The sequence below is a fragment of the Haliaeetus albicilla genome, chromosome 1 (assembly GCF_947461875.1).
Source record: "Haliaeetus albicilla chromosome 1, bHalAlb1.1, whole genome shotgun sequence".
In the NCBI taxonomy this organism is placed as follows: Eukaryota; Metazoa; Chordata; class Aves; order Accipitriformes; family Accipitridae; genus Haliaeetus; species Haliaeetus albicilla.
The window spans coordinates 8363335-8380724 of NC_091483.1; the positions used below are offsets into that span (position 1 = coordinate 8363335).

The window sequence follows — 17390 nt, forward strand, 5'->3', positions numbered from 1 at the left end:
TCCACTTGCCAAGATGACCTGTATTACATACTGCATCGATCTTTTCCAGACAAATGCTAAAATAACAATGCACAGCATCACAGAAACACATCCCCTCTGCCAAAGAATGGAATAAAGCGATCTACAAGAAACAAGCCTTTTTGATCTGCAGTGCTTGATAAACAAGAAATCAGCTGCAGACACACGGCTTTGACACTAACTAAAAACATCGCTGTGACTTACACGAAGGCAGCTGCTGTCCTTTAGTGCTCCCTCTGACAAAACGAAAGATAGGAAGGCGCTGAAGACATGAAGATCCTCAAAGGACTGACCAAATCCCAGACAACATTCAAAGATTCTGAGGTAGGACTCACCATTTAGATGTTTACTGTCTTGCTAATCTTCATATATTATGAATTGCGATTTAGAAATTCCTGAATAATTTGTAGAGGAAAGAGATGCTGAATTCACTGAAGCAGACCCAGAAGGTCCATCGTCAAGTACGTGCTGTTTCTAACCACGGTCTGAGTCTGCCAGCCTATCTGACCAAGTGGTTTCAACGCAGAAACATAGCGCTGAGCCCATTGCCACTACCACAAAGGCTTATTTAGCTCCATTCAGTCAATCGCACAGCAGAGATGCATGAGCTAGATTTGAACGACCTTGCTGGGGTACCAAAAGCAAAGTACCTTTGGCAGCACAGGTCTTGGAGAAAAGCCAGATCGAAGAGCCTGCATGGTTGGGACTGCTGCTGGTTCCCAAGCCTGCCGCGATACCGCTGTGCCATATTGCAGTCGGCAGCATGGACTTACCTTCTGAAAGACTAATGAAAGCCTGACAGGATTTTATTTGAAATGGCTGTCAATTCCTACCTGCTTTTTCAGAGGCAGAATTCCAAAACCACACCAAATAATTTAAGTCTGTGAGGATTGGCAACGAGGGACTGCTTGATTTCTCTCTGTTTAATATTTGTATCTAAGTCTAGTTCTGTGTGTTGTATATAGCTGTTGTTGTTCTTCTCAAACCCTTTTAAGTTCCAAGAACATGTAAGCATAAAGTACAAATAGGAATTTGAGAAGCTGAGAGATGTTGAAAAACAAGGCAGAGCACTGAAGGGGAATAGAGCTGCTCTTTCATCCTCAGCCCATAGCGTCAAAAAACCTCAACATTCACTATGCAATGTGTTGTCTTGTAAGGATTGTATAATATTAAAAGGGGTGGAAAAACATACAAGGAAATGGATTAAACTACACAATAATTATTCTCAGATGGACCAACCACATTATCTTCAAGATGGAGGGGAATCCTTGGATATGTCAAAATATATCGGATCAAGAGAACTGCCTTCAAACTGCATTAATTGCAACCAGTAGTAGGAGGAAAACAGTATCAGTCATTGGCACAATTTAGCTATTACACAGAAAGAAACAGGACCCAAACTTTAAACAGAAGCTGTATGGATAGGCGAGCCTTAATAACAACTTAGAACATTAAAGTCACATGAGTATTTCTATTGACATCTCATGTCCCACAACATCTTACCAACTTACGTAGAGCTCAAGGCTTGTTTCCACTTCAGTCAGTATAAAATTTGACCTTGGTTGAAGGAAGGAAAAACCAAGCGTTTTGCAACATTTCTTAACAAGAACACTTTGTGGCTGAGTTCTGTTCTCCTAGATGGAAGCACATGCGCGCTGCTCTTGGCAGACAAACTGCATGTGTGACTCTGACAGCAAATTTCAGCAAAACATTTAAACGTTTTCTTTTCAAACTGCTCAGTCAAAACTACTGCTTTCAAAAGCTACCATAGGCTCAAGTTACCTGGAATAGATTTGTAAACAATCAACACAGGGGTACTGTACCTTCCGTATGGACATCAGGGAGCATATCGGTGGGATGTTGTACTACAGCTGATCGCCTGTATACCATGTGGATTCTTCCCTTTTCCTCTTCCATTTGCTTTCCTCTTTCCAAAGGCTCAATGAAGTATTCATCCTTATCGGTTCTTATCATTCCAGCCTGGTGAGGAAGAGAGAAAGCACACCAACATGTCATTTGAGAGCCTGAAGAGCTGTCCTGATGCTTTAAAAACAAATATCAAGAGGGGCAAAGCATAAAACACTCAGCATATTACTGTACTGTAAGACTCAAATTACCGCTGGGTTTCCTTTGCACGGACTTCTTGCCAGAGGTGATATCCCTCTGCACTCTGGGGATGGTCGTCTGGCTGAGGCCACTGTTCAAAGGCATTAAGAGAAGATCTTGTATATGCATGAGATACATCACCCCTTCAAAAACACAACTAAGACCTAAGTCATGTACGAGTTGACCATTTGTATGTTATGCACACCTATTTTGTAATCTAAGCATGGCACGCTGAGCATCGCATACTGCAATGTTCTGCTAATCCTTAACCCATATATATTCTGAACCCCTTATGGCTCAGGCCCTTCATTGTGCTTCATTAAAACCAGCAGAAGCCATATGGTTTCCTGCTTAAATGAACACATACTGTTCCATCCTGTAACTATGTAGCTATTGACAGTTCTTCAAACCCCTTTCCCTTTATGTCTTCCACCTGTAAAAGCTGTGGGACAGGTTTGCAGACAAGGCAGATTTATCCCAGCGATTACCACAATTAAACTCACTGGACTAAGTCACACCTGCTTAAGTCTAGTTTAAGGGAAGAGAGACTCATGCTCAGGAGGAAAGATTTTTTTGCTGGCACTCGAATATAAATCACGGTAAATAACAGTGAAGGAAATCTGGCAATACACTCAAGGAAACAGTCACTTAAAAAACCCTGCTTCTATCTAAGGGCAGCAAGACTAAACTTCCAGCACAGCCAGCGAAAGCAGGAATATCGTGTAGGAGAACTCATGCCGAACGATCACGTTGGTCATGCAAGAACATCATGTCGGCTGGCATGTCTGACGTGGTGCAGCAAATGCCCCACAGCCAACCTGCAGTAAGACTCCTGCAAACTTTTTTGCTCGAGAGTTGAGGCGCGAGCTCTGCTCAGCTGGAAAGCAAGGCGTGCGAAACCTCCCGTTCTCATCCCACCCGCATTGGTCGCACAGGTGAGCTGAGGTCTTGTACATATATATGTATGTATATACAATAGGGCAGGATATACCTTCAGTTACAGCTGCCGCTTGCTCGCTATCAGCTGAGCGATGCATTGGTTTTTCCCATAAACCAAAGAAACTCCTGCAAGAGAGCTCAGTTACCCTAACGTTGTAACCGAGGATTTCACTACATGTAATGTAGAAATTACAGTTATGGCTTTTGCTGCAACCATAGACACATACAAAGCATGAACAACAAAAGAAAACCACCAAAAAAACCCCAAACCCAAAGGAGACAATCCTGACAGCTCTGCAAACTGCTCCAGGGCCTCCGCAGCTCCGCTGGAGGAGGTACAGTTGCAGTCCTATACTCCAGCTTTGAATGCCATCAAACTTATTTATGGCAATGCTACACAGGTTTTGTCTCTGTTTGTTTTGGTGGTTTTTTTTTTTTGCAACAAATGGGGATTCCCATAGTCCAAGCTTAGATAATCTGTCAAATACAAGTAGAGAAAATTGTGAAGATATATGACACTGTAAAAATTAATATTTTAATAAAAATATTCAAAATGTCATAAACAGTACTTCACCACAAGCTTCCCATGCTCTGTGTGTTTTCTTACATCTACACTCAACTTTTCAGTTAATGAATTTCTTCAAATATTGGCTAAATTACCTAAATCTAAATACTACATTCTTCCTTTGTTTTCATTACTTGAGTAGCAGTAACAAGCGAGATTTTTGGTTGGAATAACTCAGGTTAGTGTCACGAGTCAGTTTTTCATGTGGCTGGTACACATAATTACACTGGGAATTAACAAGTCCCCTTTGCATGTGAATGGCTTATTTGCTTGCCATTTTTCTGAGCAAAACTAAGTTTCGTACCTACAGCTGCTATGTTACTGGTGTAGACCTCATCTGGGCATAAAGATTTTTTTGTAAACAACCCATTTTCTACGAAGCTGTTGCCTGTGAGTTGAAAGCAGTTCTATCCAAAAGCAGTGCTCAGTGCAAAAGCGAAGCTTGGCTTCACTTCCCAGCTTCAACGTGTATGCTTTTTCTTGTCTGTGTTAAAACTACAAAGAGTGAGCCACCATTATATTTTTGAGAATGGGTGTGCCTTGCTGTAAAAGGCATATAAGAATAATCTGCAAGCATCAAGTACAGTTTCCATTTTCACAACTCTCCATAAAACACTTTGACAGACCTAACACATTCCACCCCCCTTCAGCCACAACTCATTGTCTGCTCCTCAAAAGCCTCCTTCCTAATTCACTGACGCGGATAACCCGGCCGTATTAATATGAGACAGAAACAGTTGCTATTTTAAAAGTCTAATTACTCATTAGGAGGAACGGTACCCAAAGTGAACATCCCTTTTCACCTAATCATGCAAAACTAATCACGAGGGGGGGAAAAAAAAAGCTAATTCACAAAGTATAACTACTGAGATAAAAGGCATCGATTCAGGGAGACCTTTCCCTGCAAACACACCTGGCAGAAGGGACCGGCACCGGCACCTACACCTACACCTACACCGCTCCCAGCCTGCTGCAATCTGGCACAATTACCGCAGCACACGCCGGGTTTTTCGTCGGGAGATGCAGAGCAGTCTCTTTGCCTTGGCACACACCTGGAATCACACACAGATCAGGTCCCGTCCCTTTTCCAAGCTGGATCCCTCTTCAGTCAGACTGTATCTCATACCCACCTTTTTTTTTTTTTTTTCTTTTAAAACAGCTTTTATGGATGATTATTTATACAGCTGTAAGGTGCATCTCTACCTTTCGTTCGTCTTCACGGTAGCAGCTAACTCCACCAATTTCAGTGGATTTGAACTGCATTGAGGGGACTCACGCCCGTAATCGTGAACAAATGCAACACAGTTTCTCTGCAAAATTTGCAAATGAAGCTAAAGGGCTGGATTTCCAACCGGTTGTCACCGACACCGTGTTCCTAGAGAGCAACATCTCCCGCAGATCCAGCGCGAGAGCCATGATCTGACCTCCAGTACGACTCGCAACCTCCCCCGGCACAGCGGAGAACTTAATTAAAAATACACGCTGTCAAATGGCTCACACAAGCTGAAGGCTGCACGCACAGACCATTTACCACATGTGGCGATGTGCTTTTCGGAAGAACAGCGTTCCCCACAGTCCCAAGAGAAAGGAAGAATTACAGTGGAGACCAGGCCATTGTGGCTTTGTAGTCAAAGGGCCAAACCTAAAGGGCTGATGAAGGGAAAACACGGATTAAAAAAAGAAGAAGAAAAAGCGCACATTGGTCATACTAACCAGAACACATTCGGGGTTTATTCAGCATCATTCCTCACCTACTTTGTTCCTCATCCCTCCCACATCTTTTAGCCTTGTATTACTCTTTGCTTCCTTCGAAGGTATGATTTTGTATCACTTGTGCAGATGTTGAATAAGTTTCACATGCTTTTTGAATAATTAATTTGCCCACACTTTTGGGATACTCACCCACCCTTGCTTTGCTTCACCACTACAGTAAAAAGCACAAATGTTAACATGGCTGGCATTTAATACCTAAGAGTTAAAATACTACAGTGGTATTATGTTACAAAGCATGTTGCAAATGACAGCAGATAAATTTTTATTATTATTGATTATTTTTTTCCCCTTGTATTGGAAAATTAGATTGAGAATTAAGAGGGACAGTTTTGGTCCATTTTAACAGCCTAGAGGCGAGCATGAATGCAGAATCCAGCTTGCTTTGCATTCCAACTCCCTGCCCCCCCCAGTTTCATCAATAAAAAGAGCTTGAAATTTTCCACATTAATGGAGAAAGAGGGGCATAAGCAGGTAGTGCATTTTCAAGTGAATCTTCACTGTAAACTCTACTGTCAACGCAGCATTTTCTTCTCCACTAGCCGGAGAGAAAAGCAAGCAGGTGTTTAGAGCACATACTTTTAAAGGCTCACTTGGAGAAAAGACTGCGGTGGATTTTCAAGAAAGAAGTATGTAGTGGAAATTTTTTTTTCCACAAAAGCACATTTATGGAGCAATACAGGAAAGCATAGTCTGAAATCCTGGAATGCTATTAATTTTACTACTTTTTCTTATAAATTAACAATGTTCAAAATTTCCATCAACTGAAGGATGCAGTTTGAAATCTGGGCTTCTGTGAAGTTTATCTAGAACTGTCCTAATCATTCTTAAATCATGAAAACGGGAACACAACAAAACTACCAAAAGCAAAAAGAAGCCTTTGTGGCACGGTGGCTGGAAATAAACCCGCCTGTTCCCAGCACCATTTCAACCTTGACTGAGACTCGGGGGAAGCGCATTAACTTCTTGGCTTTCCTGCAGACTCCTTTCTCCCATTTTGAAAAGGGCAGCAAATTCCCCTCCCTGAGGGGTAACACAGGGGAAACCTGCTGGAGGTCTGTTTAGCACCTTGCGAGCACCCACCTCGCCAATATCTACGGTTGTCTTTAAATGACTCCCGACCATTCACACGTTTCATCCCCGCAGCTCTTTTTGTCCTCCTCCACCCAGAAGTAATGGTGCATAGCAAACCGAGGGAAAACCTTTCCCCTGAATTTAACCGATGCAGGAGCAAGTCCTGCCTGAGCTCATAATAAAAGGTAACTGGGAGCAAGGCCAAATCTAGTCTGGCACAGGCAGCCCACCTAGGAGGACTTCCCAGAGGACAGCAAACGAAGCACTCTTTACTGGACAGTCTGCTGATAAAGCAAAACCTGGAAAAAGGCATGTATGTATTTTTTTTCCAATGCAAAAAGATGCAGACAATAATAAGGGACTTACAAACAATATAAAGCCTTGAGAAAATAACCTACAAGGGCAGGTTAAACTAAGGAATCACTTACTGAGCCAAAATCAACAGCATTTAAGGGAGAACACGATTCCGTGTAAATATGCATGGGGTATTAGCTGCGAGAGAGGAAAGAACCATTCATTCAGAGAGCACAACAGAGAACTGTGGAGTGACCATTAAGAATGGATACATTTAACTTCGGTATTAGAGTAAACATTACGGGTGGGATTTTCAAAAGTATTTTAGGAAGTTAAATGCCCCATTTCTAGTGGTTTGCAGTAAGGGCAAGCCATTTAATTCTCAGGTGTGTTTTGAAAAGCCCACCCTCGAATGTCAGCAAGTGAAAGAGTTTGTTTAGCACGGCAGCAGGGTCACACTACTGGCCATTATCAAGTCAAGTACCGCTAACACTTGCCACCGAGTCTTACTGGAGAGTAGGAAATAGTTGGGGTTGCTAAAATCTACAGTGCATTTATTTTACAGAATAAACCTACGACAGAATATCCCCATCCTACCTATCGACTCATGTCCACTGCAACTAGGTCAGTAAACGCTCTCGGTTTTTGATGCCGGTCTCCACTGCCCACCTCTGTCGCAAGTTCTGGGTTTTTGTCCCTTCTTGCTGCCCTCTGATACACGTGAAAGCTTCCTTTTCTCATGCAACTCCCCCTAGAAAACACTCATTTGCTTAACTGCCTGTGAAAAAAGCTGGATGAAAGTTAGGTTTCTAAGGTGCCGAGACCTCTATCTACTGTACTCATCAGTCACGTCTTATCCTTGCCAGCTCCTGTCCTGTCTGTACCTGCTCCCTCCTGTCTCTCACTGAACTCCATAAGCTCAAGCTTAACCAGAAGCTGTCTTCACGACCCGTGTCTGCCCAGCACCTAGCGTGGTAGGACACCTGATCCATCCGTAGATACTGGTATAAACCAAACACACTACAGGCATGTTGTCACCTGAAAGCAGACATTACGTGCATCTGTATCTGTATACCAACGCTCGGAGAGAACACTCAACAACGGAAGAGGTGTCACCAAAATGATTCAAGGAGCCCACGTTTAGAGTAGAGCCGAATTTGCGTGCTCTAGTACCAGGAGCCATGAGATCCTCTAACACCATCGGAGCGTACTGGTTTGACGCTAAAGGAATTGCAAAGGTCTTTGAATCTGAATAAGGCAAAGTCTGTATGAGGAGTCGGGCTCCGGGACAACCGAGCACCAATGTTTCTGTCGTATGGCAGCGGCCAACGTGGGCTCCAAGGGAAAGACCAGAGCAAGCAAGACACGGCGCGGTGACTCTTCCCTTGGGCGCTTTCCTGGGCTCCAGCCTAGGAGCCTTCTCAGCAGGGAAGCGGGAGCAAGAGAAGAGGGGGTACAGTGGTTTCAGTGACCAAGTGCCACACCAACTCCTCCCAGGATAGAGTTAGCTCTCCCTTTTTCTCTGCAAATCTCCAGCTAGCGCTGCTCTGGGACTGGCTGTTGGCCGCCTTTCCATCAAGCGATGCTCAGAGACAGCCAGCTCCCCAAGGACACAAACCAGCAAGGTTTAGGTTTCTGTCAGAAGGGGGCAAAGTTGGCGGTGGTGGGGAAACACAGAGAACCTTCAAGGATACCGGTGGGAGAAGTCCTCCGTTTTTCAGGTTGGCCTGTAAAGCGTCAGGATGCGTTTCCCCAGCACCACTTGTAAATGAGCAACCAGTTGAAACTGTGGGCAGTCACGCAGAGATCCCTCTTTGCCCCACCAGCGAGGATGACACCAGTGACACGATCACAGTGAGCTCAACATACCGTCATCCCTATGGGCTTCTGTGCTGCCTGTTTTCATATCACTAAAAATGTACATGTTTAAGTAGAATGACATTGAATTATAGCTAAATCCTAACAGGTTCAACTACTCTCTGTTGACTTAAAGGCAGTGAGTGAGTGCATAATACAATAATTATTTCAGTGAAAAATGCTTTCATCCCAATGTTTTTGTGGCTGTGATATTATTTTAATCTACATATGCACTTATCTTCACAATCTATTATTTTAATCCATGTATGCACTTATTTCAGCTGGTATCTGTATTTTGAAAACCTTGCATTTTTTTAAGACATAATGAATCTACCACAGAGAAGGTAATAATATAAATTACGGTTCTAAACTGTCCTTAGTGCCCTTGTACTACAAAGAGAGAGTTTTTAAAACACTGATGTGATACTCTGGGGAACTGAGGCATTAATTAGCAGCTATTTCTCCTAAGCCACCTTTGAACAGTGAGAGAACTGAAAATGTGAGGCTGCTTTAAGCAAATCAGAAATAAAACATTGAAATATTTGCAAATTGTGACATGGCTGCTCCCAGACCCACATGGCATGCATGGGAGTAAAGTGTAAAGACTAAGAGCAGGTCTGTTGCCAAGCTGGTTTTGTAGGCTGCTCGCATCAGGTTTCTCCCTCTCTCTCATGTTTTTTTTCTTTTTCCTGTTGTTTTTTTGTTTGGTTTTGGGTTTTTTTAATATCTTCCTTTTTTACTTAGGTGAGAAAGAAATGAGATCACGTTCTAGAATGTGCCTTGCAAGGATAAACTGTTTCTCACACCACACCTGCTCTCTATGCTCTATTCAAGCTTTTCTAACCAGCTCCTTTGTCACCAGACTTGTTCCAGACTTTAAAACTCTGAATTTTTTGTTTATTTTTGTGTTTTGTCCTTTCTCCCCTCCCAGCGAAACTAGGAGCAGTACGTAAGTACTCTTCTGGCAGTTAATCGGGATTACATATTTAATCCACGTCTTTTACAAACTGAGGACAAACAACACTGCCCCGAATTAGATACAGCAGGCGCGGTAGGTTGGAGTCGGCTCTGGAGAACGGCAAACTCCTGTCCCACGGCACACTCGGTGCTTCATGTGGGTCTTCGGAGGATGAACATCCAACGCCGCTCTCTTCTGAGGATGCAGATATGCTACACACCACGCTGACTAGCTTTGCACGCCTCTGTAAAAGCTCATGCTCTCAGATTAAATGCCTTATTTGCCTGCTTTCAGTTGCTTTTATAAAGACACAGAGCCTTTGTGCGACACTGAATCCAATGAACAAGGAGTCCAAGTCCTTCACGGTGTCCTAAAGTGAAATGTTTACCTATCTGATCCAGCTTTCTTGCAACTAACCATTATACAGGCTTTTAGCAAAATGGTACTGCTCCGGCTGAATACACATGACAGACCTGCTTTATCTGTACCCGCGACATAAAACTTGACGATCTAAAAGAAGTCAGTCATCCAACCCATAATTGATTACACTGCACTGTGAGGGATACATGATCAATACAGCTTCACTGCATCCTCCAACATGAGAATCTTCATTTGTATTACAGGCACCTTTTATCTGGCTTAGGATACGTACACCCTTCTGTAACAGAGAGTAATTTGGAAATACCACGTACTGTGTCTTTACTGTGAAGATTTGAAATTGGGGAGATTAAAAGCTTAAAAAATTGAAATTTAACATCACGTTCAGGGCTCTACATTCATCTCCCAATGGAGGAGGTTGTCAATAACATAAGCAGCAGATTAATAAGCAGGCCAGAGTTTGCTCAGCAGTAGCAGGCTGTCTGTATGAAGTCGGGCTGCAGTAACAGTCCTCGGTAAAGAACAAGCAAGCTACGTAAAGAAAAAAAACAGCAATAAGCGTAAGGATCTGAGGATGCAAAAATCACCTTCCCTCTGGAAGGAAGTTCCAACTTGGGACCCTTCGGTAGCATACAGGCGCAAATACGGAGTAACAAAAACGGGCTATCTAGTGGGACTGTACCAAGGAGGGAAGCAGAAATGAGAAGAAGGTAACAGCTTTCACCAGAACACGTGTGGAAGCAGGCTTGTGTGAAAGAGCCAAACAGTTACTTTCCGGTCCAAGGACAGCTAAGAATTCAGTGGGAAAAGGGAAAACTGCCTGCACAAGACATCCACCCCTGTTTTAGGGGAGAGACTCTGCTCAGGAGGATCAATCTGCTCACTTAGAAGAATAAGATCTTAATCCATTGACTGCAACCAACATGGGCAGAGTGGAAGTTTTGTCTGCAAGACGTACAGTCAGACTTTGAGAGCCCGCGACTGTTCAGATCAGTTGTCACCCGAGTGCGAGCAAAGGGGCCGTAACTACCCCAGGTCAGGAGAGCAGGGCACAAATACACCTCAGTCCGTGAAATGACACAATTCACTGTTCTACGAGCGTGCACGACAGCTACAAGGGATTGCAGAGGAAACAACCCTGCTTAGAACAAGGTTCCTCCACCATCTGGGCATCTGTCCTTAAAAACAGAGAAGGAAACTCTTCCTTCATGTGCCAAAAGACAGGGCCTCTCAGGCGACGTCTCGTCAGCGCTACGTATTAGCCCTCCTGCCTCACCTCCTGCAACTGCCATCTGCTCCGCACCCAAGACGTTTCTCCAAGTGGAACAGCGCTGGCAACGGAGTCCTTGGACATGTTCTTTCTGAACGAAAGGAAGAGAAGCAGGATACTGGCAGCAGCAAGTCAGAGAAAGAATCAAGACAAACAGCAACATATTGGCCAAGCTTGCAAAAATGCAAAGGAATTCCTCCCCGCCTCCTGGAGATTTCTCCAGATCTTTTTTTTTTCCTTTTTTTTTTTTAACCCTTCCATTCTTCAAAGTGGCGGGGGCAGAAGAGTGCTTTATTTGACCAAGAGAAGCTGCGTATCGCTCTCTCTCATGAAGACCAAGTGAGGTGCTATCTAACCAAGAGGGACACTGCATATGCAAAGCCTGGTTTCACCTTCCACCAGGGTTTTCTAAGTGTAGCCAAGATGGACTCCCAGCACCCTGGTTTCCTACACAGGAACTAAAAGAATCAATTACCACACCTGCCTTAAGAATGAAATGCAGAAATATGTACAGGATCCGTAAGTGTCAGAATTGGGGTATCTGAATCTATTCTCACTTCAAGCCACACATCGCTCGTTCAGCTCGTAACAAAATCTCTTAGAAGATTCTCCATGTGTGGTAAGTTAAAATAAGAAAGTTGCTCGTGCTGACCCGCATAGTTTCAGCTAGCATCATCATTTATTTCACCTACCACCAATGCCGACCGAGCCAGAACCGCAGCAAAAGGACTCAACGGTCAAACCAACACAAAGCTGCTACCTCCCAGAAAAAGCTTTCTTCTGACCATTCTATTGACGAAATTGGAAAATGTTTTCCAGGGCTCTCCCCCCACCCCTCTTATTTCTCTCTTTTTCCCTGTTGGACAATCACAGGTGGCTGACAGCTCTATCCTGCCGCTAACTAAATAGAAGCCCTATTGAAAAGCATCAAGAGCCCTGTGTTCCCTCAATTTAATACCCCAGCACCAGCCAAGCAGACACCGCATCCTGCCAAGACAAACATATGGGACTTGGCAAAAGAGGAGGGGGGCAGTTTCTGGAGACAGCCCTCCAGTCTAAACTTCTTAAGGAGTCGATATAAACATGCTTTTATAAAAAAGGTGCTGCCTCGTCTAAAAACACAGATTCAGCGCAAAAACACTACTACCTTTCACCCTCTCTGTTAGTTTAAGGTGTGTTCAGTTCAATGACTGTGCAAAACCTGCGTCAAAGCTACCTGCTGCTCGCTTTTTTAATCCAAAGACGAAAACTTTTTGGAGTCACACTGAACACTGGTTGATTTATTGGAAGAAAAATAAAAGCAAAGAAGGATGCTTTGCCTGCAGCACATTTCCCTTTGCCTGCCTCCACCAAGACAGAGCTACGGTGGGTGGAAATTGATTATAAGTTTCCTACATGCATAGCTCCAGGGTTATACCTTCGATTCATTGGGCGGATATTATTTCTCGTGCCGCATGGGATCCCTATTTTGACAAGAATCAACTGATTCTCCGGGTTTCTTCTTCAAAAATATCCTAGAAACTTCTGAAGTTGTAGAGTTTGCCCCACGATGCCTCTCTCAAGTTCACGACTATCAACCAGAGTGTTACTCTCCAGAATTTCTTCATGCGCCAAGCACGTTTCTCTCCATTTAGGTACGAGCGCACAACAAAATGCCTCGCAGGGCGTTATCTCACGTTCACTCAGCGTTACGAGTGCAGGCTGTCACCTCGCCGTACGTGGACGGTGTCTGTTTTCAGCCTCTGCTGCTCTCAAGGATCAGGCAGGCAAGCTGATGCCGAGCCCGAGCAAGGCAGCGCGCTGTGTGCTCCCCTTGCTCCGTGGGACAGGGAGCATCAAGTTTGAGAGGCTTAAGGAGATAAATGAACAACAAAAGGCACAGCTCTTCTTCTCACATACATCAGGGCTATGTACATAACCTGGCAGGGTAGTTCACCTGGTTGGTGAATTCACTTGCTCCCCTGGCTTTTTCGGTTTTTTACTGGGCGTGACTGTCAACTCCTGCAAGAAAGCATGAATTGGGCCAGCCTTTTGGCAAGGGGCCTTTCCGTCTGCCCCATCACGCCACAGCCGTGCCCCACTCAACGTGGGGGAAAGGCCAACCCGCTCCTGATGGCAGCGGAGACAAAGAGCAAGTTGCATTAGGAGACAAAGAGCAAGTTGCATTAGGAGTCGCAGTGCCGGCAGCCCACCCGTGACACCCCTTTTTGCTGGGGCGACTGGCCTGAGCATGTGCAGTGTGTAAAGCATTCACATCAAGCACCACATCTGTTAAATAAATACGGGGGGGGCAAGCCAACACCTTGGTGGAACAGCTGCGTTACCACTGACCTACGCAGCCAACTCCGGACACCCACAGGTAATAGGAGACAAATTTCAGCAAAGAATAGATTGTACGAACAAAACGACAACAGCCATAAAAAAAAGCGTATCAGAGAACAGTCTACCACTACATAGAACTGGCAAACAGAAGCACATTTGCATAGTCCTATGGCTTCATTTATTAAGCTAGCACAGATACGCATGTGTTGCTGTCACGTACCAGGGTTACAATCTGTGACAGAATGCCTGTAGATACCTTTCTGACAGCACGGACACATTTTCCTGCTAGATAAAAGATTTGGTAGATGAAGAGTCTCCTTTTCTAGCTTCCCAAAGCATCGCTTTGTAGTCAGTATCCACAGTCTTACTGCTCTGTACCAATCAAGAATGATTAGCTCAGCCATCCGCATAGTACCCTCACAGCACACCTCGTAAATCTCAACTCAGCGAGACTTCTGTGGACAGACGGAGTCAAGCAGCTCTGTGTGTACAGATGAGTCCCGTTACTTCCATACAAAACAGATCTGGCAAACTGAGGAAGAGCTCCCCTTCTGCTCGTAATGCTACCGAAATACCTGTAACGCTTACCGAGTTTTTTCTTTTTCCATTCATTCTACTTGCCGCAGTTACTGCTTGCCTAACTCGCATAGGTCAACGTATATAATGGTTAATCAGAATAAAGTGAAAGCGGTCAAGCCTGCGGCACGGATACAGAGCCTCACTCTTGGATGCTGACCAAACCGGCCCTTCCCTCGTGCGTCCGCTCGCGCAGCCGAAAGCGGGACGTACCGGGATTTTGACGACACCGACCCGCGACGTGACGAGCAGACCAAGGCACGCGCTTAGCAAAGCCGTCTCGGAAGGAATCTGCGAAGGCAGGGGACGGCACCAGGGACCACGGAGAGGGTTCCCGGTGATGGCAGGGGCTGTTCCCCAGGGACCCGGGGTGGGTGGTAGGTGGGTGGCTCGGGGACGGCCACCCGCGCCTCTGGCAGAGCCTGCTTTTCGGTCACCTAAGGGGATCCGGGCCCCCGCCGAGGTCCGTCTGGCAGGGCTGGCAGGGAAGGGGGAAAGCCGTCCAAAAAGGACATACTTCTCTCGCGGCACATCTTCTGCATGTTAAAGTATTTATGGCCTCGACATACTTGGCGTATAAAAAAATACTACACATTAGAAGAATGCTGGAAAAAAGTAATACGGCAGCGCTCTGCGCCTTTTGAGAAACAGATGTTATTCATACAGTTGCTGGGTGCCTACCGAGGGAGAGGAGGTTTGCAGATGAAACTCCTTCTCCCTGATGGATCGTCCTCCAGCCCCCCCGGACCCCCCCCAGCCTTCCGGGGCTCCAGGCAGACACGGCGGCTTCGAGGCACAACATCTGCCCTTGCCGGCTCCTTCAGCACCGGCACCCTTTGAGTTATTGCTAGTATAGCAAGAAGGAATTCAACAGCTCCTTTTTCCTCTCGGGAACATCAATGTGATATAAAATCTGTGTTATATCGCATGTTTTATCTGTCGCAGAACTCCTGGCAATGCATTCCAGAGTTAAAGCAAGAGCTCCAGAATCATTCTAGGCTCAATTCTTGAAGGCTATTAAACACAGATGGCATAGAGCGGTGTTAAGATTCTTCTTATTAAATAAGTGCCAAGAGTGAGATGGCATCTATTTAAAAACATTAAAACCAATTTTGAGTCAAATGAAATATTCAAACAGTACACATTGCTCAGGTTTCACAGCCAGCTGAATTATTCACACAGCAGAAGTTTGTGGCTGATCATCTAATACCAGGTTTTTAAAACAAAAAAAAGTATCTTCTGCAGCTGCAAAGAAAAATATTATTTGTTCAACTGAATACCAGGATGAAGATTCAGAAACAGGATGAAAACATAGGAATGTTTAATATCCTCTTCCAAACTACAGACACGATTTAGGAATAAGAAGCTAAGATACACTCATACTAAAATACTGAATGTCAAGCTGACCAGAAAAAATACCCTCATTTCCTTAACTAAGGAGAGTTCTTCCTGTCGCTAATAAACTCATTTTAAATACAAACATGTTCTTTATTTTAAACGCACCTGGCACACTCAGGGTAATCTGAATAATAAAAACATTGCTATGAGATTACTAATCTAATTTGACACTATGCTGTGAAAAGTAATCTAGTCAAAAGCCACACGCAACTGACCATTCTGCAATGTAGGAGAAAGGTAAGAGCTAAGAATAGAAGGAAGGGATCATGATCTCTAAATGGTCCATTAATACACAAAATAAATAAAAGATGAAATAAACAGAGAGACTAGAGAATTAAACTATATGAATTGGCATCGGAAATATGCAGTGTCTTTCATGTCTTTTTTCTAAAATGAGGTCTTTAATCTGCCATGATGAACCTAAAACATAGCAGGAACAGTAGGCTTGCACCGAGGCAGACCTCCCTCCAAACCCTACAGCCCGGTGCAATCAAGGACTCCTCAGCTGGCGGCGAGAATCTCTTTGTGAAATGCGTGGCCCACAATAAACAGGATACCAGGCTGGGTAATAAAAATGGAATGATGTTCCTGCAGAAATCTGCAACCGCATTTAAAATGTACAGTACTTAAAATTCTAACTGCTCCTTCTTAATCTCTGTATCCCACGTGAGAGCAGAATCCCTTCCCACGACTTCTGCTTGCTCCGCTGAGGAATCGAAGCCCTCTCAGTACGCTAACTGACGCACTGCTTTAAGGGGCAAGAGACATTCGGAAGAGCCACCAAACTAACCAATATTCTGTTGAATTTGCACAGAAGAAAAGAAAATGGCAACATATTACTAAGTCATTGCGCAGGACTGAAATTAAGCTTTTTAGCCTCCTCTATAAACATACATAAGAAAATTCCTTTATGCTGAAATTTCTCATGCTTGGTTTTAATCCAAACGTTGGGTTTCTTTCTTCCCTTTTCAGAAAGTCTAAGAAAAATCAATGGAACCCCTTAAGAGTTATATGAAAGCAAAAAGAAAAAACAAACTTTGATTTTATGTGGAAAAATGTGTCTCTATTTTTTGTTCTTGGAAAACCTACACAGATTCATTTTAACGGCAAACTGCCGTGCAAAACTGGCACGTAAAATGCTTTGTCCTTAAAAAAGGAACCGTGGTTTTAAAATATCAGTTATTAAAAACTGAAAAGTATGCATGGAACATGCTCAGTGCAGTCCAGTATCTCCCTGAGCCCAGCGCATCTCTGTAGAAATATTTACTGAGTACAAGTTTTGCCTTTGTGGCAATTACAGAAGCTCTACGCTAGTAACTCATTTATGGTGAAATGGTACAGAAATGGCAAAACTCGCTTCTGCGAAAGGAGCCTGAAGCCGGCGCCTGGTAAGGGGCACACATGTCCGATGCCGACGGTTTTAGAGGGCAGCAGGCACCTCGAGTCCTGACGCACCGACCGCGCCGGCTAGGGAGGTGGGTACCTCCCACTCGGCACCCATCGGGAACGCCAGCAGAAGGATGCTTCAGGTGACCTCCTGGCTCTTCTCGGCAGTGTTTAGAAAGCGGGAATTCATTGTTTCTTGCATCGTTGGAGCTGCTTCTACAGGTCACTTTCACAAACGGCAGAGAAGACTAATTACACAGCTCTAGACTCTCTCACGTGCTCCTGAGAAACAGTAAGACACCGGAGAGTTGGCTCAACCTCAATAAAGTCCATTTCCACAAGTATGAACATCAAGGGTTTGCTAATTTATGTTGTAAGGGGCATATAAATCAGCTTTGCGAAGCACTTGGCCTTTCACCACGGTTGGAAGGGCTGCGCTCACCGTTCCTTTGCTACACAGGGCTTAATGCTACGGGCAA

The 17390-nt window shown here is 44.4% G+C and overlaps 1 protein-coding gene across 5 annotated transcripts in view; it reads right to left on the minus strand.

Annotated features, from left to right (window-relative positions):
• Nucleotides 1–17390, minus strand: part of ADAMTS3 (ADAM metallopeptidase with thrombospondin type 1 motif 3) — a 126621-nt gene that overhangs the window by 83274 nt on the left and 25957 nt on the right. For all 5 annotated transcript variants that reach the window (XM_069778321.1, XM_069778357.1, XM_069778328.1 and 2 more), the window contains one exon: nucleotides 1842–1998. In XM_069778321.1, the coding sequence (XP_069634422.1) occupies nucleotides 1842–1998 (157 nt within the window). The remainder of the gene's footprint in view (nucleotides 1–1841; nucleotides 1999–17390) is intronic.